General features: G+C 35.2%; 1 protein-coding gene across 2 annotated transcripts in view; it reads left to right on the forward strand.

Annotated features, from left to right (window-relative positions):
• BMPR2 (bone morphogenetic protein receptor type 2) overlaps positions 1-27,430 on the forward strand; it is a 198,552-nt gene that overhangs the window by 150,927 nt on the left and 20,195 nt on the right. For both annotated transcript variants that reach the window (XM_041737050.1, XM_041737051.1), the window contains exons 4-10: positions 32-142; positions 907-998; positions 3,265-3,495; positions 4,217-4,331; positions 9,657-9,817; positions 10,960-11,107; positions 16,984-17,120. In XM_041737050.1, coding sequence (XP_041592984.1) covers positions 32-142; positions 907-998; positions 3,265-3,495; positions 4,217-4,331; positions 9,657-9,817; positions 10,960-11,107; positions 16,984-17,120 — 995 coding nt within the window. The remainder of the gene's footprint in view (positions 1-31; positions 143-906; positions 999-3,264; positions 3,496-4,216; positions 4,332-9,656; positions 9,818-10,959; positions 11,108-16,983; positions 17,121-27,430) is intronic.

Consider the following 27,430-nt stretch of genomic DNA (forward strand, 5'->3'; position numbering starts at 1 on the left):
TGTCTCTGTTTTTCAATTTGTTTTCTTTTAGGTCCACCTCATTCATTTAACCGAGATGAGACAATAATCATTGCTTTGGCATCAGTCTCTGTATTAGCTGTTTTGATAGTTGCCTTATGCTTTGGATACAGGATGCTGACAGGTAAAAATAACACCTTTTATTCTGTTGTTTATTAAATATACCATTTAATCAGAATCAATTTTCTCCTTTTTAAAAAATCTCTGTGTTTTAGTAGCTCTTGTCCTTCTCGCTTGACAAATTTTTTTCCTAGTTTTTATGAAAAGTTTCAGAAATATCCAAAATAACCTCCCACCTAGCTTCAATGATTATCACATCTCTATATCATCCATAGCTCTGCTCACCACATCCTTCTATGACAGTGGGTTATTTTGAAGTAAATCACATATATCATTTACCTGTAAAAACTTTTAGCATTATCTCTGAAATATAAGGACTTAAAAAATATATAACCACTATACCATTTTCACATTTTAAAAAAGAAGTAAATAATTCTTTGGGACCATCACCTGTCTAGTCAGTTCTACTGAACTTTTAGGTTTCATGAGCTTTTTAGGAAATCAATGCCCATTCATTCGTTTGAATAACTTTGATGAAGCCATTATTTCTGCAATATTTTGAACTAGGTCTTTTGTTGGAACTCTCTCCCAAAATTCAACTTTAATATTATTATTATTATTATTATTATTATTCATCATTCATCTTCATTTATAAATGATTCTTAGTTTAGTAAATAGTTTTAGTTTTACTCTTGATGACATTGGACATAAATTTTGCTGTCTACTCTTCTGTAGCTCTTTTTTATAACTAAAATATAAAAAGTATAGTAAAGATACTCATTTTAAGAGAACCTACAAAATAGTAACTTCTTTTTCCTGGTCTTTCAGGAGACCGTAAACAAGGTCTTCACAGTATGAACATGATGGAGGCAGCAGCATCAGAGCCCTCTCTTGACCTAGATAACCTGAAACTGTTGGAGGTAAGATTGTTTAGATATTATGGACTGTTCTTTCTTTCGTCATAGTATATCTGGGACAGTAACTTCATTCACTCACTACACCACTTATCCATTTATTTCATGAACCATTTATTAACTATCACTTTGGTGCAAGGCCTATTCTAAGCACTGAGAATATAGATGAACAGTACAGATAGCCCCCTTGAGGCTTATATTCTTTTTTTTTTTTTTTTTAATTATTTGAGAGAGAGAGAGAGAGAGAGCACTAGAGTGAGGGGTGGGGCAGCGGGAGAGGAGGGGAAGAATCTCCAGCAGATTCCCACTGAGCGTGGGGCCTGATGTGCCCTGGGGCTCCATTCCAGGACCCTGAGATCATGATGTGAGCTGAAATCAAGAGTTGGCTGCTTTAATCACCTGAACCACCCAGGGTCCCATTGTGGTTTATCTTCTAGTGGGAAGAGAGTCTACAAACAGGTTAAACAAATAAATGCATATTATTTCTAGTAGTAGTAAGTGCTTTGGAGAAAAATTAAGAAGATAAGAAAAATATAGAAAGGGAGTTAGTAAAGAGAGTATATTTAAAAAGAAGAGTATAGAAAGGAGATGATCTTTGAGTACAGACTGCAACAATATAGGAATAAAGATGCGAAATTCTGAGGACACTGTGCCATTCAAGCAATCCATAGTGTATGCCCAATAAATATCCCTTGTCTGTACATATATTATATATTTTTATAGGTACATACAAGTATTATATATTATGTTGAATTTAAATTTCATTTGGTAATATCTCAGAACCTATGTTAAAGTCTTATCATGATGAATGTTTTTATGATTTTTACTAGAATAAATGAACTATGATTCCCAAATTAGAGTCTGTTAAATAATACGTATGGTAGTTTTGGTTATATAAAACATTTTAGGGACCTTCTCTTTGGGAGAAAAAGACAATAAACAAAGTTAAAAGATTCAAAAAAAGCATTTTGACACATGAAAAAGAATTGTTCAAGAACTGGTGTAAGTCAAATAGAAGAAATAATCCATAAAGAAATGGACAAAAAAGATGAAGTGCCAATTCACAAAAGAATTAAATGTAGCTTTTAAATGTATAAGTCCAGTTTGCTAAATTGAAAAAAGTACTAATTAAAAGCATAGAATTTTATCCTGAACTGAGTAAAACATTCCTAAACATTGCTGGTTTAAAATATATTGATACAACCTTTCTAAAGGGCATTCTATCTGTTTGTTAAATTTTAACCTAGAAATAGCGAGTGAAATATAACAAAAATCCTTAAATAAATGACGGTAAAGTGAAAGAAATCTCCAGAAGCCAAAAATGAAGAAAATGGGTTGCATTTTGCTGATTTTATTTATTTTTTTATTGTGTCCTAGATATTAAGAATATTATATTGTGGATACTCCTATGTTGTGTTAGGTTAAGAATGTTCTATTGTGGATACCCCTATGTTGTGTTAGGTTTTTCTATTGTTTAATAGGCAGTTAACTTGGTTGGACATGCTGCAAACTCATTTCTTACGCAGAAGCTCAAATCTCAGTGCAATTATTTTATCTTTAGCTGGAATTGGTCTCATGTATTCATGGGTTTCCCACTCTCTCACTCTTTTGTGGGATTCTCCCCTCACTTTCCAGCATCTGTGGTTGCACTTAATTCTGTCCTCTGGTTCTTAGGGCCAGAAAGATTATGGATTTACTATCACAGTTCTACCTCCACTGTAGAGTGTTCATTTCAACCTGCACTCAGGCTAAAAGCTATAAAATGGGTAGTTCACCCTATGGCATTCCTTTCTAAAGGTTGATTCCCAGAGTGAATCTACTTCCTTTCATTCATTCTTTAACACTTTTAGATTTCTTTTTAAAATTTTGTTCAGAGTACCTGTGTCACCCAGTCAGTTAAGTGTCTGCCTTCAACTCAGGTCATGATCCTAGGGTCCTGGGATTGAGCCGCACATCAGGCTCCCTGCCGCATGGAGTCAGCTTGTCCCTCTCCCTCAGCCCTTCCCCCCACTCATGCTCTCTATTTCTCAAATAAGTAAAAAAAATAAAATAAAATGTTGTTTAGAGTTGTTATCTGTCAGAAGACTGGGTCTGGTAGGAGCTTCCTGAGCCATTTGAGATGTGCAATTTGTTAGTTTTTTGACAATGGAGTAATTTAAACTATGAGCAATAGAGAGCTAAGGTCTTTAATTGGGATTGTACTTTTTTGGAAAATTTGATTTTCAGTCATGATATGAATTAATACCTTGCTTTCTTCAAAACAAATTTACAGCTGATTGGCCGGGGTCGATATGGAGCAGTATATAAAGGTTCCTTAGATGAGCGTCCAGTTGCCGTGAAAGTGTTTTCCTTTGCAAACCGTCAGAATTTTATCAATGAGAAGAATATTTACAGAGTGCCTTTGATGGAACATGACAACATTGCTCGCTTTATAGTTGGAGATGAGAGAGTCACTGCAGATGGACGCATGGAGTATTTGCTCGTGATGGAGTATTACCCCAATGTAAGTTCTTTATAAAAATTAAACTGACATTTATATGTGCTGTCAATCAGATTTTCAGGAGGACTACTGTTCTGTAAAACATTGGTAGTTAGCAACTGGTAATTACTGGTCTGCAGTGAGATAAGGATCTCATATCAGAATGAATCCACTCCGTCACTAGTTAACTGTTTAGTTCATTTGGCACTGTCTCTTCCTCCCTCACAGCAAGACTTTCTTAATGAAGGAAATAGTGTTTTGATTGACATTAATTCTGGTGCAAGCTCCTTATCCCTGTCTGGTTATAAATAGTTTGTGGATGAGCACTTTGAAGGACACTGACACATATTTATATTTTTTAAAGCTTTCTGTTTTGTACTTGTAAAACAAAAAAAATGCACTTTGTATTCATACTAGTAAGAGATACACTATAAAGAATCTAAAAAACTATTTTTTCTATCTTAATTTGATAAATCAAAGTATTTAATATGAAATAATCATTTATACTTTTTAATATTGGAGAATGAAAATTAATAATGTTAAGTTTCCTTTTACATCCTCTCCTCCCCTCTTGCAGAAATGTCTTATTAACTCCTTTGAGATCTCGAAATGTCATAGTTCATTAGATATTCATGGAATCTTAACCTGCTTAAGTATTTTATAAGGTTGCTGCTAATTTATCTCCTCATGTACAAGTAAATTAATTCCATTTTTTTGTATGGGTGTATTTTTCTCCATTATATAGGGATCTCTATGCAAGTATTTGAGTCTCCATACAAGTGATTGGGTCAGCTCTTGCCGTCTGGCTCATTCTGTGACTAGAGGATTGGCTTATCTCCATACAGAATTGCCACGAGGAGGTAAGACAATGGATAGAAGATGAATAACACTCAGATGGGGTAAGAATATGAAAAAGAACTTAAAGACTCTGGAGAGGTCATGGATCTCACTGAGATTTTTTTTAAAGATTTTATTTTTATTTATTCATGAGAGACACTGAGAGAGAGGCAGAGATATAGGCAGAGAGAGAAGCAGACTCCCCATTGGAAGCCTGATGTTGGACTCCATCCTAGGACCCTGGAATCATGACCTGAGACAAAGGCAGATGCTCAACCACTGAGCCACCCAGGCACCCTGAGATTTTTAGTAAAGCCCTCACTAACTCCTCTGTAAAGATACATGTATGGCATGCTTTTAAGAATGTTCTTTTCAGTGATTCAGACGGATAGGCATCTGCCTTTAGCTCAGATCATGATCCAGGGTCCTGGGATCCAGCCCCTCATTGGGCTCCCTGCTCAGCTGGGAGTCTGCTTCTCCCTCTCCCTTCTGTGCTCTCTCTCAAATAAATAAATAAATCTAAAAAAAAAAAAAGAAAAAAAATGAATGTTCTTTTGGTTCTAGTGGTTCACAGACCCATTAAAGTCCATTATGGACTTAGGTTAAAAACCTCTTAGCAAGGCTATACTGTATTTTCTTGCATTTATTTGCTTATTTAAATACAGTGCATTACCAATACTTTACTTTTAATATCATATGGATCTTTATTCTGTGATTGATCTTGAGTATAAATCCTATGTGTATCTTTCTATAATTCAATGTTTCTCTTAGTTAGAATTAGGTTTGTTCAAACCGGTCAGGGGGAAAAATAATAGGTTTCAATAAGAATGAAAAATTTTTTTTCTCCCGTAAGAATTTAGAGAGAGACAATCTAAGATTGGTTTGGTAGCACTGTGGTATTATTGGGAAAAGAGAGGGAGGGCAGAATCTGCCTCCAGAAGTCCTATTCTTATGTTTTATTTTCTAGAACTTAGTTCATGCTCAACTACCAATCTTAGCTGCAAGAGATGCTGAAAATGTAGTAGTAGTAGTTGTTGTTGTTATTTTAACCTGGATGTGTTGCTGTCTCAAATAATGCTGGATTCCTTTACCAGTAGAAAGAAGATAATGCATGGTGGAGTCACTCTTTGCCAATGTTTCAGAACTGTGTGGTTGTGTTTTTTGCCATAACTACAGTTTTCTTCAGCATCGATGTACATTTTTGCTAGTTGTTCAGAGCATTGGTTTAATCCATTTACTTTAACTTTGTTTCAAAGTACTCCTTACATCACAGGCTGGTCTAAATGAGCTTTGCCTCGAAAAATCAGTCTTTTGCTTCCTCAAGCTTTCATCCCATATGGGATTTTCTTTTCATACAATAGCCCAGAATATTGTTTTTCCAGTTTCTGACCTCTGTAGATAAGAGAATCATTAATATATCAATTTCTTAGATCTTTGTTCCACTGTGTAATAGCATGGATCATCTCTTCTAGCTGCTGCTTCATATATAAATAATTTCTCCTGAATAATTTATCACTTCATTTATCTTGACATCTTGCTTTTCCTGAATACAGAATTGACCAATGTTATTGCCTGTGTCAGCAATTTGATGCACTTATTCTACTGCTTTAGCACATTAACCATTTGGACTGTGTTTCCTTACTCTTAAATATTATTGTAATTCATTTAAAGAGCTGACTTAGCACAGAATTTAAAATACCATCCTAATCCCCTTTTTTAAGACTTGCATGATTTAGCAAAATTTCAAGTCAAACATTGGCTGAAAAGAATGATTACCATAAAATAAGAGATTTATTTCATGTAGAAGTTATTCTCAAATATTACCTAATATTAAAAACTAGTCAACTATTTTTAAAAACCAGGTATAGGGATCCCTGGGTGGCGCGGCGGTTCGGTACCTGCCTTTAGCCCAGGGCGCGATCCTGGAGACCCGGGATCAAACCCCACGTTGGGCTCCCTGCATGGAGCCTGCTTCTCCCTCTGCCTGTGTCTCCTCCGCTCTGTGTGTGACTATCATAAATAAATAAAATCTTTTTTAAAAATAAAATAAAATGAAAATAAAAAAATAAAAACCAGGTATATGGGCAGCCCGGGTAGCTCAGCGGTTTAGCACCGTCTTCATCCCAGGGCGTGATCCTGGAGACCTGGGATCGAGTCCCATGTCAGGCTCCCTGCATGGAGCCTGCTTCTTCCTCTGCCTGTGTCTCTGCCTCTCTCTCTCTCTCTCTCTCTCTCTCTCTCCTTCTCTGTGTCTCTCATGAATAAATAAATAAAATCTTTAAAAAAAGAAACCAGGTATATGTATATATGCTATTGCAAAAAACATAAGTATAGTGGCTATTTAATTTTTAAAACATTGGAAATATACTATATTATTTCAAAATATATAAAATGTTATTTAACTTTTTTTCAGAGAATGCTATTTTTTCCCCAGTATCTTCAGATGTAACTTTGCTGTTTGGCATAGAAATTTTGTAGTATGGAATAATACTATTATTATTTATTCAGCTGTTTTTTTGCTTCAGAATAAAGAGTTAAACCTATTTATTTATTTGTATTTGTCTTCCTTATGAGTTTTTTTCCTGATAATGTCAATGAAACTTGTTACCATACTCCAAAAGAAAAAAGTCTAAGAAAGAACATAGATACTCAGATATAACCAGAAAATTACTATTAGCTATATTAACTATGTATATCCTTCCAGGTCCTTTCTCTCTCTCTCTCTCTCTCTCTCTCTCTCTCTCTCTCTCTGTGTGTGTGTGTGTGTGTGTGTGTGTAAATATCCACAGAGAGACCATTTTTTGTTCAGGTTTTATTTTTTAACACAATTAAAAAAATATTGTGTCTTGCTGTTCTTTGAGATTATTTACCTAGTACAGTGCTACTGCCCAGGGCAAAATCACAGTATATTTTGCTCCTTTCTCTGCATCCCCTGCCCCCCAAATAAAAAGAATTAAAAGGAGTGAAGCCTAGATGGCTCAGTGGTTGAGTGTCTGCCTTTGTCTAAGGTTGTGATCCTGGGGTACTGGGATGGAGTCCCACATTGGGCTCCTCGCAGGGAGCTTGCTTCTCCCTCTGCCTATGAGTAAATAAATAAAACCTTAAAAAAAGGATTAAAAGGAACACCCAGGGGAACTTTTTTTTTTTTTAAAGATTTCATTCATTTATTCATGAGAGACACAGAGAGAGGCAGAGACACAGAGGGAGAAACAGGCTCCATTCAGGGAGCCCGACCGTGGGACTCAATCCTGGGTCTCCAGGATCACACCCTGGGCTGAAGGCGGCCCTAAACCACTGACCCATCTGGGCTGCCCTACCCAGGGGAACTTTATTGGGAAAAGTCTCTCAACGGACAGTATGTAGTTCTCCCCTTTGCATTGGTGATAAATCCTAATCTTGTTTCCTCTCTTCTCTCCTTTTCCCTTGTTTCCTCTCTTACATCTTTTGCTCCCCCAATCCATTTCTTTTTTTTCCCCCCTCATTATATAATAGCAGAAAGTACTACCATATTTTCCTCTCTGGTTGTCTCACTGACTCGCTCATTGCCCATTTCCCCCATTATTTGCCTGGTTTTCCTAAATGTGAGATCTTTTAGTTTAAGTATTGATTTGGCATTAATATACAAACATTTTCCAAATAAAGAAACATTTTTATATCTCTATAAATTTCTTATATAAATATCACCTCAAGATTATACTGTATATACTAATATTATATATGGTTTTATGCAGAATAAGAAATGCAGCTCTTTTTAGGGGTTAAGTGAGCCATGTTAGTACAAGCTTTAGAAGACTGGACCATGAACTGAAAGGGGAGAGAATGAGCAAGAAATCAGCACTTAGATAAATGCTGACTACTATTTTTTTCTCCAATTGTGCTGTTGCTGTGTGGTTGTTTTTGTTTGTTTGTTTGTTTTTTTATGTATCAAAGGAATCGTTATCCTCTTTTTAGTTACACTGTTGGTGAAATTGCAGCCTAATATTCATTAATGAGAGTAATGACTAAATGCTGAGCCTATTTGTACCTAAATATAAATACTCAAACTTACTGTTGACTTTGTTCTGATTGCTCTGGTTCTTGGTATGCCTAGAGAGTTATTTTAAATTTCAGAATTTGTAGTATAGATTTTTTTTTCAATTCTATAGCTTTATAGAGCTATAGCCTTGCTTAATAATATTTTATAAAAATTTCCTGGGCAGCCCAGGTGGCTCAGCAGTTTAGTGCTGCCTTCAGCCCAGGGCATGATCTTGGAGACCCGGGATCGAGTCCCATGTCGGGCTCCTGGCATGGAGCCTGCTTCTCCTTCTGCCTGTGTCTCTGCCCCTCTCTCTCTTAGTTTCTCTCATGAATAAATAAATAAAATCTTTATTTAAAAAATGTCCTTATAGAGAGGAAAAAAATATGTTTCTGGTGATGCAGCTTAGGTTAGATATATTCTTTCGGTCAGCAAGCTAATTCTTTTGAGTTCAGGTAAACATGTTCTCTTTCTGCCTTCATGAACAGATAGTCTAGTGATAATAGAATGAGTATACTAGTGCTTTACTTCTCTGTAAAATCAGAAAATAGGTTTTCATATCTTGCTGAAAGATACCAGCTCCAGGTCCTTTGTAAAACTATTCTTAGTTGAAATTGAAGAACTGAGATGGGGCTAAACCTGAGAGCAGAACTGGGATATTCTTTTTTTTTTTAATTTTTATCTATTTATGATAGGCACACAGTGAGAGAGAGAGGCAGAGACATAGGCAGAGGGAGAAGCAGGCTCCATGCACCGGGAGCCCGACGTGGGATTCGATCCCGGATCTCCAGGATCGCGCCCTGGGCCAAAGGCAGGCGCCAAACCGCTGCGCCACCCAGGGATCCCAGAACTGGGATATTCTATTATAAGTTTGATCTGTTACGCCATAGGGGAATAGTATAATATACGTATACAGATTTTGGAGCCATCTCAGTTTTTTATTGATACTTATTTTAGACAAGTTGACTTTTTTGATTTTTATAATAAATATATTTTTTTTCTCTATTGCCTCCTTTTGCTACCCTAGGAATGAAGGAAAAAAACTATGTGTGTGTTAAAATTAGAAGCAATAGCATGTTGGCTATTAGTTGCAGCTAAATATTTAAAGCTTAATTAATTATACATACAACAGTAGTCATGTTGGAAAATATAGTGAAAATAGTAATGATTGTGAATTGAAACTTTGCTTTCTTGTGTCGTTTTTTCTTATTAGAAAATAATGAGCAGAAAACAATAGTTAACTGTATTTGTGTAATCCTTATTACCTGTATGCTTACTTTATGTCCGATAGTCGTATTTAAGTGTTAATAAATATTTGAAATTATCTAAACAGATCATTATAAACCTGCAATTTCCCATCGAGATTTAAACAGCAGAAATGTCCTGGTGAAAAATGATGGAACTTGTGTTATTAGTGACTTTGGATTGTCTATGAGGCTGACTGGAAATAGACTGGTACGCCCAGGGGAAGAAGATAATGCAGCCATAAGTGAGGTGAGTATGTACAAAAAGTATCACTCTGACATACCTTGAGAACATAATGAATTGCATTAAAAAATTAAACCCAGGACAGGGGATCCCTGGGTGGCGCAGCGGTTTGGCCCAGGGTGCGATCCTGGAGACCCGGGATCCTGGAGACCCGGGATCGAATCCCACGTGTCGGGCTCCCGGTGCATGGAGCCTGCTTCTCCCTCTGCCTGTGTCTCTACCTGTCTCTCTCTCTCTGTGTGTGTGTGTGTGACTATCATAAATAAATAAAAAAAATTTTTTTTAAATTTTAAAAAAATAAATAAACCCAGGACAGTTATCCTTGTATGCTACCAATTATAACATATTAAGAATTACAAAATTAAATATAAAAGAAATTATATGAAGTTTATCAGTTGTTTGTGGAAATCATTGCGGTTCCAACTAATTATTTTGACAAGCATTGGGAGGCAGTATGTAGGAGCTAATTTTTGAAGTAAGAGTAATATTGCCAAGTTGAGATAGGACAGTCACCTTTTGATAATCACTATTAAATGTGCAGCACATCCTTCCTAACCTTTTTCTCTCCATTCACGTACACATCTATGTGTGTATTATTATTATTTTTTTAACTTAAAACATTTTTTTAGAGGCAACTGGGTGTCTCAGTTAGTTGAAGGTCCAACTCTTGATTTTGGCTCAGGTCCTGATCTCAAGGTTGTGAGATTGATCCCCACTTTGGGCTCTGTGGTCAGCATGGAGGCTACTTGAGATTCTCTTCCTCTCCCTCTGCCCCTCTGGCTCTGCTTGCATACTCTCTCTTAGAATAAATAAAATCTTTAATTTAAAAAAAATTTAAATATATTAAATTGTGTACATATTGTACAGTTTTCTCATTTTTGTCTTATAAATGTTTCTGCATTGACATACATATGGTCTAGTTCATTCTTTTTGATTGATGAATAATATTCAATAGGATGAATTTACCAGTTTAATTATTCAAGAGGGCATTTTATAGAAAAAAAATTTGGTATAGAAAGGCTCCGTGACATGCACAGGGGCAAATAACATATCATTGACATGAAATTTATGGGTAACTTCTGGCCTAATATATGCCTTTCAGAATATGCTATATTCTGTTTCTGAAAAATATCACTCTAATTTATCAGGTTGGCACAATCAGATATATGGCACCAGAAGTTCTAGAAGGAGCTGTGAACCTGAGGGACTGTGAATCAGCTTTGAAACAAGTAGACATGTATGCACTTGGACTCATTTATTGGGAGATATTTATGAGATGTACAGACCTCTTCCCAGGTAAGAGATTTGCTATCAAAAATTGATATATGTTTTGAAGTGAAGCAGTTATATCTTTTTTTCTATCTATATTAAAGAAGTCAACTTTGAGGGGTTTTTTTTACATTCATTTAAACCGTTAGTTCATTGCCATCTAGTGTTCAGAAACATTATTAGCAGAAGGATGTCAATCAAGAAAAACTTTATAAAAGGACTCCAAGTTTGCATCTGAATGCAGTTTAATTAATTGCTCATAATAGCTTATCTAACTTTGTTTAGTTTGGTCTCTGATTGCTTTAGTGGTCATTGTTGTCCTTATGCACTCTCTGAGCATTTGATAAGCTACACTTAAAATATTTCCTCAATTGACCCAAGGAAGAAATTAGAAACAATGAATTAACCAATTGAACACTGTTTTCTTTAGTTTTCCTTTATCTTTTTCATTCTCCATTCTTGACTTCCTGCTTTCCTTCCTTTCTTTCAGTGAAAGAACACTCATATAATATGAATGCTTGTTTGAGGCTTACTTCAATTAGCCAAACAAATTTATAGTTTTTCCCTTTTTTTTAAGGATTACATTACTGTCATTACTGTCATATAAATACTTTACAATATGTGCATTGCAGGGCTACCTGGGTGGCTCAGTCAGTCATCTGCCTTCCGCTCAGGTCATGACCCCAGGATCGAGCCTGGCATCACTGGGCTCCCTATTCAGTGGAGAGTCAGCTCCCTCTGCCTCTTCCCCTGTTCATGCTCTCTCTCAATAAAATCTTTTTTAAAAATGTGCATTGCATTCTTCCAGATGATGTACAAAATGATTTAATATAATGACTTCTATCTTATAGGAATAACACCATTAAAAGCATAGAAAAAGGAAAACAGTTATTTGAATCAGCTTTTGACAAATTATGAAATGGAACTATTAAATAAAAACAAAGCTTAGTGGTAGGGTTTTTTTTTTTTTTAAGAATTATTTATTTATTTATTCATGAGAAACAAGGGGGCGGGGGGAGGGCAGCCCTGGTGGCGCAGGGGTTTAGCGCCTCCTGCAGCCCGGGGTGTGATCCTGGAGACCCGGGGTGTGATCCTGGGGACCCAGGATTGAGTCCCACATCGGGCTTCCTGCATGGAGCCTGCTTCTCCCTCTGCCTGTGTCTCTGCCTTTCCCTCGCTCTCTCTGACTGAATAAATAAATAAATCTTTAAAAAAAGAGAGGGGGCGGGGACAGAGACAAAGGCAGAGGGAGAAGCGGGCCCCATGCAAGGAGCCTGATGTGGAACTCGATCCCAGGTCTCCAGGATCACACCCTGGGCTGCAGGCGGCGCTAAACCGCTGCGCCACCGGGGCTGCCCTGAAATTTTTTTTTTTTTTTAAGAGATTTTATTTACTCATGAATGGCACAGTTGGTTAATGTCCAATATTTGGTTTTGGCTCAGGTCGTGATCTCAGGGTCATGTTCACAGGGTCCTGAAATCAAGTCCCACATGGGGCTCTGCACTCAGTGTGGAGTTTACTTGAAGATTCTCTCCCTCTGCCCCTCTCCCATATTCTCTCTCTCTCTTAAATAAACAAATAAATCTTAAAGAAAAAAGGGAAAGGAAATTCAGTCTTATTTGCAGATTATTTTAGCAGATATGTAGGATGTATTGGAATAGAAAGAATTAGAGGCAGTTTAAAAAGGAAAAAGATGGGGAACCCTGGGTGGCGCAGCGGTTTAGCGCCTGCCTTTGGCCCAGGGCGCGATCCTGGAGATCCTGGAGACCCGGGATTGAATCCCATGTCAGGCTCCCGGTGCATGGAGCCTGCTTCTCCCTCTGCCCGTGTCTCTGCCTCTCTCTCTCTCTCTCTCTCTGTGACTATCATAATTAAAAAATAAATAAATAAATAAAAAATAAATAAAAAGGAAAAAGATGGGCACCTGGCTGACTTAGTCAGTAGAACATTTGACTCTTGAGCTCTGGGACAGGGTCATGAGTTTGAGCCCCATATTGGGGGGGAGGGGGAGATTACTTAGGAAAAAAAGTAATAATTAAAAAAAAAACAAAAAGAAATAAGGTGTTACTATTTATTATATATCTATTATATATAATAATATATATATTATTTATATTATTGTTTATATATATTAAATGATTTTATTTATTTATTTGAGAGAGAGAGAACAAGCAGTGGGAAGGGATAGAGGGAGAGAGAGAGAGAGAGAAGCAGACTCCCTGCTGAGCAGAAGCCCAGTGCGGGGCTTGATTCCAGGACCCCAGGATCACGACCTGAGCCAGGTAGCCGCTGAACCATTGAGCCACCCAGGTGCCTCAAGGTATTACTATTTAATGGATACATAGTTTCAGTTTAGGAAGATGGAAAAAGTTCTAGAGATGGATAGTAGCAGTGGTTGCACAACATTGTTAATGTACTTGTTGCCATAGGACTGACTATATGCTTAAAAATTGTTAAAATGAAAAAATAAATAAATAAATAAATAAATAAATAAAAATTGTTAAAATGGTAACTTTTATGTATATTTAACCACAATGAAATTAAAAATAAAAGAGAAAAACAAAAGTTGCAATAAGAGACCCCATAATCTTGGATATGGAAATGGGCACAAAGAGGCACATGTGAGAAAATGTAGAGGAGAGATCTGTGGTTCTGCTTAGTTATTAGAAGAAAATCTAAGGAATTGATTATACAGAGATCAAAGAAATAGTGAGGGTGGCAGCCAGGAATGTAGGAAAAAATATTGGTTTACATTGGAAAGGTGAGTTAATAACTATGGAGACTTTTTGGATTGATGGACAGCTAAAGAAATTTTTTAAAGAGTTTTTTTAAACAAAAAGGATTTGAGAGACCTAAAATGAAAGTGATTTGGAAATCATCTATATAAAGATGGTAAATGGGAACTTGTGAATGAATGCTCTCCCCTAAGAGAACAAATGAAGAGTGCAAAAAAAATTAATGAATAAATACTGTTTATTGGGGGACCACTCTGTACCAGTAGATTAGTTACAAAGACCATTGATCAGAAAAATCGTGAGAAAACTAAGAAATCATAGTGTCTTGGAAGTCAATTTTAGAAAATGTTAAGAACCCAGATTGATAGCAGTAGAAATATGAGGTCAAAAGGAAATAGAACTGAGGAATGATCTTTGAATTTAAATCCGAGGAGGTCTTTAGTATACTTAGAGGAGATTCTGTGAAATAGAGAAGACAGAAATATTACAGAGTATGGAAAGGAGAAGTATTAAGAAAGCAAAGGAGGAGGATTTAGGGTATTCTTAAAAATTTTAACAATGAAATAGGGGGGAGGAATAAAAGGAATAAAAAGGATCCCCCCAATAAAATAAAAAAATTAAAAGGATCCCATAAACATATTAATAACCATAGAGAATAGCATAGTATAATGATACAATTCTTGGAAAACATTTTTTCAGACTTCTATGGTATACCTCCAAATGCAGTACATGTTTATTATTAAATGCAGACATTGTGTTATGTGACTGACTCTCTGTAAAATATTTGTGGAATAAATGAATTAGTTGTCTGTATTACCAAAAAAGAATGAAATGCAGCAATATTTGTATAAAAGAGGAATATGAAAGGAGGAAAGAAACAAAGCAAGAGAAAGAAAAAGAAAAAAAACAAGAACAAGCGTAATTTAAGAAGACAACTCGAAAGTTCCTAACTGCTTAGAGGCATTATTAACAAATAGCAAATGAGGTGAGAAGCAGGGAATGATATCTGATATTCTTATATATTTAATCTATTTTGGATATTTTGAAAGAAAATTAGATTATAAAATTTCCCTTGAGCAACCCAAGAATTATACAGTTTTAAGGAAATCCAGTAAGACTAATATAATTAATGATGATGATGTTGTTAATATTAGTCATTGTATCCCTAGTGCCTAATACTAAGTTCTAAACAAGTATCTATTGAACAATTAGATTTGAACTGGGAAGATTTATTAGAAAATTGACAGTTCTTAATGTCATTTCATTCACAAAATAAGATTGTGCATCAATTTTATTTATCAGGTTTTCTAATTATATTTAGACTGTTTAAAACAAATAAGTAAAATTGTGAATTTTTAATTATTCTCCTGAACCAGCATTTGAAAAAAATAACTAATAGCACTTGGAAGATATCTATATGTATTATGTATATGTCTCAGAGAGATAGATAAGATATGCTAGTAAATACCTTACAGTTCACAGATATTATGGGTTGAGGTTTTATCAAATGAGGTTTCTTGCACAGTGATATACTAACTAGCAGAATTAAATCTTTCTGTTTTGTCTTTCAAGTTCAATATTGATAGTGATTGTCAATGATAAGAATCTGCTTAAATGTTTAGAGTATATGAAAATATCACATATATGGATAGTGCAGTAGTCTAAAAATTTGAGGTTATGCTGCATAAATTATAGAATTAATCTTTGTAATTTGTTTTTAATATTGGTGGAGAGCAATTATTTATAGGTTGTTTTGAATATCCAAATTGTAGCACAAAACTTAAATATATGTTTTATAAAGTACTTTCTATCTGCGTCATTATAACTTTTGTATTATCTCCATGTGAATGAGATAAGGAAGACAGACATTGCCATTTTGCTGATGGGAAAACTAAACCACAGATTAGTTAGATGCCTGGGTGGCTCAGTCAGTTAAGCGTCCACCTCTTGATTTCAGCTCAGGTCATGATTTCAGGGTTGTGAGATCTAGTCATTTTGGTCTCCATGCTGAGCTTGCTTGAGATTGCCTGTCTGTCTCTCTCTCAAAAAATTAATTAATTATTAATTGATTAATTAATCAAATGACTTTTCCAGTGTAAGGTTGAAGCCAGTATTAGAACTTAAGTGTCTTATCCTACGTTCTGGTGTTCTTCCTTCTAATTTATTCTGTCATTTTAATGAGTGGAAAGTGGTACCAGGAGACAGGAAGAGTCTCTCTCCTGTATTCTTTGTCAAGATTTTGACTAGTCCATTGGTTTTCTGACTTCTGAGCCCCAGAGATCTTCTCTATGGCTCAGTATGTTTTATTAAGTTTAATTTGATCACATTTTGTAAAACTCGTGAGCTTCTCATCACAAGCAGCTGATTGTGCTTATTGGTTACAAATGGTAGAATTTTTAATGATACTTAAAAATCCTTGATATAGATACTGTTTCTTAAAAGGAGTTTTTTTTTTTAATCAGTATATTGATTTTTCTGCCATGGCCATTATCATAAAAATTTCTGTGACATTTGATACAATCTGGACTATAATAGAGCCAGTGACATATTAAGACAGGATGACTATACATCCTACGTGCTTTTATTTGGCCCTCCAGACATGTATTTTACTAGATCCTGTACTTTGTCCTCATATTCACCACCCTCATTCCCTGTATGGGATAAGAATTCAGGTATTTTCAAGTATTAAGTACACCTTATATATATATATAATAATCCCCCCAATTTAGTAATACTAGAATCCATTTAAAAATAGTTGTGTCCAGGGGATCCCTGGGTGGCGCAGCGGTTTGGCGCCTGCCTTTGGCCCAGGGCGCGATCCTGGAGACCCGGGATCGAATCCCACATCAGGCTCCCGGTGCATGGAGCCTGTTTCTCCCTCCGCCTTGTGTCTCTGCCTCTCTCTCTCTCTCTCTGTGACTATCATAAATAAATAAAAAATTAAAAAAAAAATAGTTGTGTCCACTGTTGAAACTACCACTTGATTTATCAACAGACATTTGATTTTTCTAAGACTATTCTAAGTAAAACATTTATTAGTAATGTGTTAAACCCCCAACAGGATCTCTTTTGGATTTCCAAATATGCCCTAAATAGTTAACAAAAAAAAAGATTGTGACGTAACTTCTTTGCTTACTCTATCCTTCTTTTAAAAAAAAAAATACGCAGGTGAATCTGTACCAGAATACCAGATGGCTTTTCAGACAGAAGTTGGAAACCATCCCACTTTTGAAGATATGCAGGTTCTGGTATCTAGGGAAAAACAGAGACCCAAGTTCCCAGAAGCTTGGAAAGAAAATAGCCTGGTAAGAAAAAACTAAATTATTAAAAAGAGAACTTATGACTGAACATATTCTAATGTTGTTTGAAGCAAAAATAAACTGTTAATATTTTTTAGGGTTGTCTAATGCCAGAAATCTAACTTACTTGACTTTTATGATGTTATACACTTTCAGATTTTTCAATATAAAAAAGCCCTCTTTTTTTCAGTCTTTTTCCCAATATAAAATCCAAAGACTAACTTATGTCTGAAGGTTGCCAGATTGAGTAACAGCTGGAATAATTAACATGTTAATTAGTGCAGATGTACATATTCAGTGGCTAATAGAAATTTACCTCAAAAAGAAACCACGGTATGCTTATGTTCTGCTTATTAAAAATACAGTCTAGAGGTACCTGGCTGGCTCAGTTTGTGGATCATGTGACTCTTGATCTTGGGGTTTTGAGCCTAAGTCTCACACTGCATGTAGAGATTTCTTAAAACTAAAATCTTAAAAAAAAACAATTGCAGTCTAGAACACTAAAATATCTTGAAAGGCTCCTGCCATTTTGGTAAATTGCTGCTACAGCACTGTAAACAATGTAAACATACAAACATTTACACACACGCACACACACACACTGTCTTTCTCTTTCTGTCATATAATTTTTTTTTAACGTAAGTAGGATCATTTCGTTATCCACTGTCATTTCTGAGGCTTATTTTTTTTCTTATGGACAGTTTTTCATGTCAATACCTATAGATTTATCTCTTTCTCCATTTGGTCAGTATTCCATTATATAATATAAATAATTACTGAATTATCCCTTACTGATCCCTCTGTTTCTTATTTTGAACATTTTTCAAATAATTATAAAGTTATACCCATACATGGCAAATCAAATCAAATTAAATAGAAGGGCATAGAAAAAGGAAAGGAAAAATTGACATACCCCTACATCACTCTTCAAAAGAAACTCCTACTAACTGTGTTCTGAAATTTTTGCTTTTGTTTGTATTTTTTCTTCTGGAGGTTACTATTAGAACTGTAAATACTGCATCCTTATTTCTTGTTATCTCTCATTTACTCTCTCCTAGGTTTGTAACATTGTAGCTATTATTAAATAATTTATGTTTTGTCCACAAATTAACATTTAAAATAAAAACTTTAGAAATTGTAGAATTATAAGTGTAAACATCTACTGCACAGTATAATATTGTGCTTAGACTCATAGAGAAGGAAGTAAACACCTATATTAGTTACTATAAGCCTCTGCTGCTTGAGGAAGAATGTTTCAAAAGTCACTCACCATCCACTGAATTCTCTAATTTTTTTTGTCGCTTTGTTCTTTCTTCTTTATAGATTATATTAAGAAGCAATATTTTTTTAAATCTCATTCTTTTTCTTCTCAATCATTATTTCTTTGATGAAGTTCCTCTTTAAGTGATGTCTGTTAGCATGTGCATGAGTATTATGAATCCTTGCACCTTCAAAAATGCTTCTATCCTGCCCTCACATTTGAGTAATAATTTGACCACGTAGTGGTTTCAAGATCAAAATCACATTTTCTCACAGTGTTTCCTTTGAAATCACTACTCCATTGTCTTCAAGCATTTAGACATGTTAAGAATTCCAGAGCCAACAAGTCTCATTCCACTACTTTTTGTCTTTTTGTTTTACCCCCTTGTTTTCTTGTCTCTCTAAGCTTTTAAACCTTTTACTTTATTGGAATTATATTTTACCTGGCTGTGTGGAGGCATGAATCTTTTCACACATTTTGACTCTTTGAGGAACCTCCCCACAGTTTTCCAGAGTGGCTGTGCCAGTTCACATTCCCACCAACAGTGCAAGAGGATTCCCCTTTCTGCACATTCTCTCCAACATTTGTTGTTTCCTGTCTTGTTAATTTTCACCATTCTCACTGGTGTGAGGTGGTATCTTATTGTGGTTTTGATTTGTATTTCCCTGATGGCAAGTGATGCAAAGCATTTTCTCATGTGCTTGTTGGCCATGTCTATATCTTCCTTGGTGAAATTTCTGTTCATGTCTTTTGCCCATTTTATGATTGGATTGTTTGTTTCTTTGCTATTGAATTTAATAAGTTCTTTATAGATCTTGGATACTCGTCCTTTATCTGATTTGTCATTTGCAAATATCTTCTCCTGTTCTGTAGGTTGTCTTTTAGTTTTGTTGACTGTTATCTTTTGCTGTGCAGAAGCTTTTTATCTTGATGAAGTCCCAATAATTCATTTTTGCTTTTGTTTCCCTTGCCTTCATAGATGTATCTTGCAAGAAGTTGCTGTGGCCAAGTTCAAAAAGGGTGTTGCCTGTGTTCTCCTCTAGGATTTTGATGGATTCTTGTCTCACATTTAGGTCTTTAATCCATTTTGAATTTATCTTTGTGTATGCTTTTCACACATTTTGCTTTGCACTAGACAGGTTTTCAGTTTGAAAACTCAGAGGTTGGGATGTCTGGATGGCTCAGTGGTTGAGCGTCTGCCTTTGGCTCAGGGCATGATCCCAGGATCCGGGATCAAGTCCGTCATCGGGTTTCCTGCATGGAGCCTGCTTCTGCTCCCTCTGCTTAGGTCTCTGCCTCTCTCTCTCTCTGTGTCTCTCATGAATAAGTAAATAAATCTTAAAAAAAAAAAAAAAAAAGAAAAAGAAAAAGAAAAAAAAAAACTCAGAGATTTATTCAGAGGAATTTTCTTATATTATTTAAAAGAGTATTTCTTCACTTCCATTTCTTTCTTCTGGAATTCCCATTAGACAAATATTGGTCCACCTGACATTCCAGGTATCAATTTTTTTCTTATATTTTCCATTTCTTTGTTGTACATTGTTCAATATTTATTCCACTTTAGCTTTCGAATCACTCATCCATTTTTTACCTTTACCACTCTGTTAGTTGTCTGTTCGTTAAAATCTTACTTTCCACAGTCATATTTATAATTTCTAGAAATTGTTTGTTCCATAGCAGTTTGTTTTTGTTTTAAGAATGTGATAGGGGGCAGCTCTGGTGGCTCAGCGGTTTAGCAACTCCTTTGGCCCAGGGCATGATCCTGGAGACCCGGGATCAGGTCCCCATCGGGCTCCCTGCATGGAGCCTGCTTCTTCCTTTGCCTGTATCTCTGCCTCTTTCTCTGTGTCTCTCATGAATAAATAAATAAAATCTTAAAAAAAAAAAAAAGAATGTGATAGGAATTCAGTTATTTCTAAAGGTGCAAATCAGAATTTTTGGCACTTATACAAATAACTTTCTTGATTATAGCCAAAAAACAAAAATGAAAAAACTTATTGAGCAATTTAAATTGCCTTATTACTTTTTTTACATTTTACTTTTAGGTTGTCTTCATAGGAATAGAATATTTTCATTCTTGATCCTGAATTATATGGGGTGTGGAGTGGTGGCATGTCAGAGAAAGGCTAGAGAGATGTTATGTGTTTCCTTATAGATTTAGACTGAATATTATCTCCATTGGTCATCTTTGTCATCTTGTTCATTGGTCAAGGAAAGCTTCTGCTTCAAATGAAATTGAAATCATCTTCAAGGCAATCAAAGACCTATTGCCAAAAACATATACCAAGATTGCCTCCAAACTTCAGTCCCTGCTATGGGAACTGGGACAGATCTTTAAGAGGTCCTTGGCAGAAGGTGAGAGGCTGAATCCTGTGCCAGGATTCATTAGATATGCTAGCCTCACAGAGAGCATCCCTCAAAGAAAAATCCCTTTATGAAATTTTATCTAGTAATATACTTACCCTCCTTAAATTGTTTAATTTCACCAGGGAAATTTTCCTCATTTTGGAATATCTCTTGGCAACCCTACCATTACAAGATACGCATTGTGTGCATGTTTACCTGAAAACTTTTTGCTTCCAATTTAGAGCAGGTTGCTAAGTAAGGGATGAGTGATACTTGGTTTACTTCCAGTGAATCCATTTAAATCTAATGTGCTACAGTCAATAGAACTGCTTCTCTGTAAAGACAAGCCAATACTAGAGAGGTACATAGCAAATGCATAGTTTATAAAGAGAGAGAAATATACCTATGTCTAAAAGAAAACATTTTTGCTTCATAATTGCATTGAAATTAAAAAAATTTTTTGTAACAAAACTCAAAAATCTTCCAAATATAAATGAGTGTAAAAACTAGTTTTTAAAAACTTCCAGGGAGAGTGCCTGGGTGGCTCAGTCAGCTAAACGTCTGCCTTCAGCTCAGGTCATGGTCCCAGGGTCCTAGGATTGAGCCCACATCACATTCCCTGTTCAGCAGGAAGTCTTCTCCCTCTGCCCCTCCCCCTCCACTGGTGCTCTGTCTCTCTCTCTCTCTCTCTCTCAAATAAATAAAATCTTTAAAAAAGCAATAATAACCTGCCAGGGATTCAAAACATAGATCAGTCAATAAAAGGGGGAAGAATAGTTTCCTAATAAGAATTAAAGAACAGTCTGAGGGAGATACATGAAAATGTTAACCATAGTTACCTTTGAATATTGGATTCATGAATAACTTTTTCTTTTTTCCCACCTGTACTTTCAAAATTTATAGTGAAAATGAATTGTTGTAATAATTACATATACATAAACGCAGTTTAAATTGCAATAACAAAAAATATAAAGTTTATTTTTAAAATAGTTTTTTTCCAGGGCGCCTGAGTGGTGCAGTTGGTTAAGCCTCCACCTCTTGGTTTTGGCTCAGATCGTGATCTAGGATGATGAGATTAAGCCAAGCATTGGGCTTCATGCTCAGCACAGAGTCTGCTTAGAGTTTCCCTCTCCCTATCCCTCTGCCCACCCCCACTCCTGCCCCTTCTCTATCTCTCTTACTCTCAAATAAATAAACCTTAAAGTAACATAAAATAGCTTTTTTTCCCTCACATGTAAAATGTTTGGATATAATTTGTTCAACTTTACCACCATTCTTCATATTTTTCATTCTTTTCCAAATTCTTATCCTCCATTTCTTAATCTGTCTTGACTACTAGCTAGTTCTTTCCCCTCTTGAAATCATTTGTCTGGTTTCTTTATTCCTTAGTCTTACCTCTGCATAACCTCTTTTGCTCAACAGTTTTAATTTATGGTCATGTAAAAGTTTGAAACTTTCTTAGTTTTTTTCCCCCTCTAGTCTCTTCTTTCTCCACCCATTAAATGCAGTCTTCTAAAATACAGTGTGTGTGTGTGTGTGTGTGTGTGTGTGTGTGTGTGTGTGTATTCCAGAGGCTCTCCGTTCTTTTCACATTTATTTCGGTTTTTACATTTCTCTTCTTGACAAATCAGCAAGCTTGCCATGATCTAAAATTCAGCATTTTCCATACGTTTCCCCCCCATAAACATACATTAGGAAATGCAGGTACGCACCATGATACAGTGTCTTTAGGACAATATTTAATTTACTATGTACTCTGTGTTATTCTCTAATCTAGAGTATTTCAGTTACATCACGAGGAGACTCGTGATGTAAGTTGTTTGTTTTAAATGTTGGTTCCCAATCCACTAAGCTGATTTCATATGATCCATCCTTGAGCCCCCACTTCTATTTTCCTGTCATTACAGAGGAAGGATTTTTTAAGTTTCTATGGGGTTTTTTCCCTATTTTTTCTGCTTGTGTTTCTTATCAGTGTTAATAATGATACCCCCTTTATCTCATTTACCCAATTGTTGGCTATCATTACTTATATATTTGCGTTAGAAGTTCTTTTCTGAAGCACTCATCTGATTTTGCCTGAATATTTTTCTCTAATCATATTTTCTCTCAAAAAAATTTAACATTTAAAGAGATATAATTGATATGGATTAAACTGCATATATTAAGATATACAATTTGTTAAGTTTTGATGTATGTATCATAGACCCATAAAACCATCACCAAATCGTAAATATGAACCTGTCAGTTACCCCCCAAATTTCTCCTGTGCCTTTTGTAGTTTCTTTTTCCTGTTTCTCTCTATTCTCTATGAATCTCCAGGCAACTACTGATCTGCTATCACTAGTGATTTCGTATACATTTTCTAGAACTTTTTTATAAATGGAATCATACAGGGGATCCCTGGGTGGCGCAGCGGTTTGGCGCCTGCCTTTGGCCCAGGGCGCAATCCTGGAGACCCGGGATCGAATCCCACGTCGGGCTCCCGGTGCATGGAGCCTGCTTCTCCCTCTGCCTGTGTCTCTGCCTCTCTCTCTCTCTCTGTATGACTATCATAAATAAAAAATAAAATAAATAAATAAAAAAAAGGAATCATACAGTGTATACTATTTTTTTAAAGATTTTATTTATTTATTCATGAGAGACACAGAGAGAGAGGGGCATTGACATAGGCAGAGGGAGAAGCAGGCCCCATGTAGGGAATGTGATGTGGGACTCCATCCCAAGACGCCAGGACCACACCCTGAGCCAAAGGCAGACAGATGCTCAACTGCTGAGCCACCCAGGTGTCCCAGTGTATACTATTTTTATCTGCCTTTACATAGCTTAATTGTTTTCAGATTCATCCATGTTGATATGTATGTCAATAATTTATTCCTTTTTATTGCTGAGTAGCATTCCTTTGAACGGATATGCTACAATTTGTTTACCCATTCACTTAGTGATAGATATTTGGATTGTTTCCAGTTTTTGGCCACCAAAAATAAAGCTCTTATGAACATTCATATACACGTCTTTGTACAGACATATGCTTTCATTCTCTTGAGTAAATACATGAGTAGAATGAGTGAATCATATAGTAATAAGTAGTACATGTCTGCATAATTTTTTGAGAAAGTGCCAGTTTTCCAAAATGGCTGTACCATTTTACATTCCTACCAGAAGTACATGAGAGTTCCAGTTTCTCTACATCCTTGCCCACACTCAGTATGGCCATTCTTCTTAATTTTAGATATTCTAATAGGTGTACAGTGGTATCTCATTATGGTTTTAATTTACATTTCTCTGATGACTAATTATATTTAGCATCTTTTCATTTGCTTATTTGCATCCTTGTTCGTTCTTTGATGACATGTCTATTCAAGTCTTTTGCCTATGTTAAATTGAATTGTTTTCTTACTATTAAGTTTTGAAATTCTTTATATATTCTGAATATAAGTCCCTTATCAGATACATGATTTGAAAATATCTCTTCCCTTACTGTGTCTTGTGTCACTCTTTTAAAAGTGTGTTTATAAGAGCAAAGAGTTTTAATTATGCTGACGTCCAATTTATCAACTTTTTCTTTCATGGATATATTTTTTGTTTCATATTTCATGTTCATATTTAATATTCATATTTCACAAGAAATACTTGTGTAACTCAAGGTAACAAAAATTTTCTTCTGTGTTTTCTTCTAGAATTTGCATAGGTCTATGACCAGTTTTGAGGTTGTTGAGTATCTTGTTTTGTGGAGTTTTTGCATATGTATGAAGTATGGATCAATATTCATTTTTCTGCGTATAGATACCTAATTGTTCAAGCATCATTTATTTTCAGAAACTACTTTTTTCCCATTTAATTAATCACTTTTTTATCTTGGTCAAAAATTCATTGTCCATTTGTATGTGAGTCTATATCTTTATTCTGTTTCATTGACCTATATGTCTATCTCAGTGCCAATACCACAATCTTGATTACTTTAGCATCATACTATGTCTTAAAATCATGTAACATTAGTCCTCCACCTTTGTTCTTTTCACAGTGTTTTGGCTGTTCTAGGTTGTTTATATTTCTACATGAAATTTATAATCAGCTTTTCAGTTTCAACATTGAGCCTATTGGGATTTTTATTAGAATTGAATTAAATCTATAAATCAGTTTGAGAAGAATTGACGTCTTAGTAATATTGAGTTATATTAATATAGATTTATTATTGTTTTATGCATTTGTCTCTTAAATTGTATTTAAAAAAAGAAAAGTCACTAACCAAAAATACACTAATACTTTTTTTTTTTACTGGTGTTCTTTGTTTCTTCATATGGCTTCAAGTTATTGTCTAGCACCCTTTCACTTGAGTCTGAATGATCCCCTTTGGCATTTCTCATAGGGAAGATCTGCTAGCAACAACCCACCTCAGCTGTTGTTTAATCTAAGAATGTCTTAATTTCTCCTTCATTATTGAAGGATGATTTTGTTTGATATCGAATTCTTGGTTAACACTTGTTTTCTTTCAGCACTTTAAATATATCATTCCCCTGCCTCTAGCTTCCATGGTTTCTGATGGCTATTAACTTTTATTAATGATCCCTTGGACATTTCAAGTCACCTCTCTCTTGCTGCTGTCAAGATTCCCTTTTTTTTTTTTTAATTCTCTTTTCATCTTTTTTTTTTTTATAGTTTGATTACAGTATATCTTAGGATAGTTCTTTTTGAGTATATCCTACTTAGAATTTAGGGTTTCTTGGATGTGTAGATTTTTTCTACTATTAAATTTATAAAGTTTTGGACCATTATTTCTTCAAATATTCTTTCTGCCCATTTTTCTTTCATTTTCTTCTGGGACTCCCATTCTGTATTTTTTGGTATGATTGATGGTGCCTTCCATGTATTTTAGGCTCTGCTTATTTTTCTTCATTTTTTTTTTTTGTTTCTGTTCCTCAGACTGCATAATTTTTTCAATCTCCAAGTTCAGTAATTTTTCTCTCTATTCATATCTGCTGTTTGAATCACTAGTGAATTTTTCATTTTAGTTTTTGTACTTTTAAGCTCCAAAGTGTCTTTCTGGCTCTTTTTCTTTTTTTCTGGCTCTTTTTTATAGTTTTTATCTTTATTGCTGTTCTCCAATTGATGAGAAGTTGCTTTCCTATTCTTTTGTCCATTGTTTCCTTCTTTTGAGCATATCTCAACTCTTTTTTTTCTAGTAACTGTATCATCTGTATTGCCTCAGGGACAATTCCTTTAATATCTTTTTTCTGTGAATGGGGCATACATTCTTGGGTATTTTGCATGCTTTGTAATTTTTTAAAGTCTGGACATTTTAAATATCCTGATGAGCAAAAAGAAAACAAAAGAAAAAAAAGAAAAGATAAGAAAATACTCTCCAGGTCTTTGCAGATTGGCTTTGTGTTGGGGCCCTCCTTGAACATTTATCCAGACCCCTTACGATTCTGCTGTAGCCTTTACTTTCTGCTAGCACTGAGTTTAAAGACCAGCCTGTTAGGAAAACTTATGGTCCTCTCTGAGCATGCATCCCTCCCTGGATGTGTGCGTGGCTTTTCTAAGTTTCCTCATGCATGCAGTTTTTCAAAACTTTCATTCCCCAAAGTGTATCACATCCCAGCCTTTCCTCCCTCACTTTCAGCATTTCTGTTGTGTGGTTCAGTTGTTGTATGTTACCCCAGGCTGTAACACTTGTTCATTTGGCTTTCAGTTATCTCAAGGAATGTTTTCACTTGGTCATATCTACTTCTCTTTTCTGAGAGAGTTCTAAATTAGGCAGAATAAAGACAGGCCTCTTTCTTTGGTTCTTCAGGGAATTCATAGACATGTCAAAACAGACAACGTAATTCCTTGAGAACAATATGACTTTCTTCCCTCTGGGACTAGGTACCCACATGGAGAAGACAGGCTGCCATCTTCATATTTTATTCAGTTGCTCCAAACATTTGACTAACTTTCAGAGCTTCAGTAAGGTTGATTTTGACAGTTTTTACCAGGATTTTTGGTACTTCTGTGAAAGAATGTCCACTGGTCTCCTCTCTCTGCCATCTTCACTAATGTCCTCATACAGTGAGGTGGGAAATATTCTTCTCTCTTTGATTTTCTGGGGAGAATTGGCATTATCTCCTTGAATGTTTGATAGAATTAGTGAAGCCATCTAGGCCTGGATTTTTCTTTGTGGGGAAGTTTTAAACTATAAATTTATAGATACAGAAACTTTTCAAGTCATCTATATTTTCTTAAGTGAGCTTTGACAGTTTGTGCCTTTGAAGGAATTTGTCCATTTCATCAAAATTGTCAAACCCTTTCTTAATATTTGTTTAAAAACCTTAAACTAACTCCCCATTGGTGACTTAATCTTCCTGTTTCTAAACAGTTTATTTCCTTAATCTTCTCTTATCTACTCTTTTACTTATTCTGGGATATTGAACATTACTTTACTTCTAGATCAATTTTGTACAACCAAATCATTATTTTTAGGACCCTCAGAATCCCATAATTAATCAACCCCTTTATATTCTCAGATTTTTCTAATTTTTCCTTTTCCCTATTTCATACTAATTTACTTCTAAATCTTTACTTGTGTAAAATGATTTAGTAACCATTATTTTAACTTTGTTTGGAACTTCTAATAGATTTTTCTAAGAAAAAAATCAAATTACAACTTTTATAATAGAACCCATTCATCCACTAGTAACTGGCTATGTTATATCAGCATAGTTTAGAGGCA

Source organism: Vulpes lagopus, chromosome 22 (assembly GCF_018345385.1).
Source record: "Vulpes lagopus strain Blue_001 chromosome 22, ASM1834538v1, whole genome shotgun sequence".
In the NCBI taxonomy this organism is placed as follows: Eukaryota; Metazoa; Chordata; class Mammalia; order Carnivora; family Canidae; genus Vulpes; species Vulpes lagopus.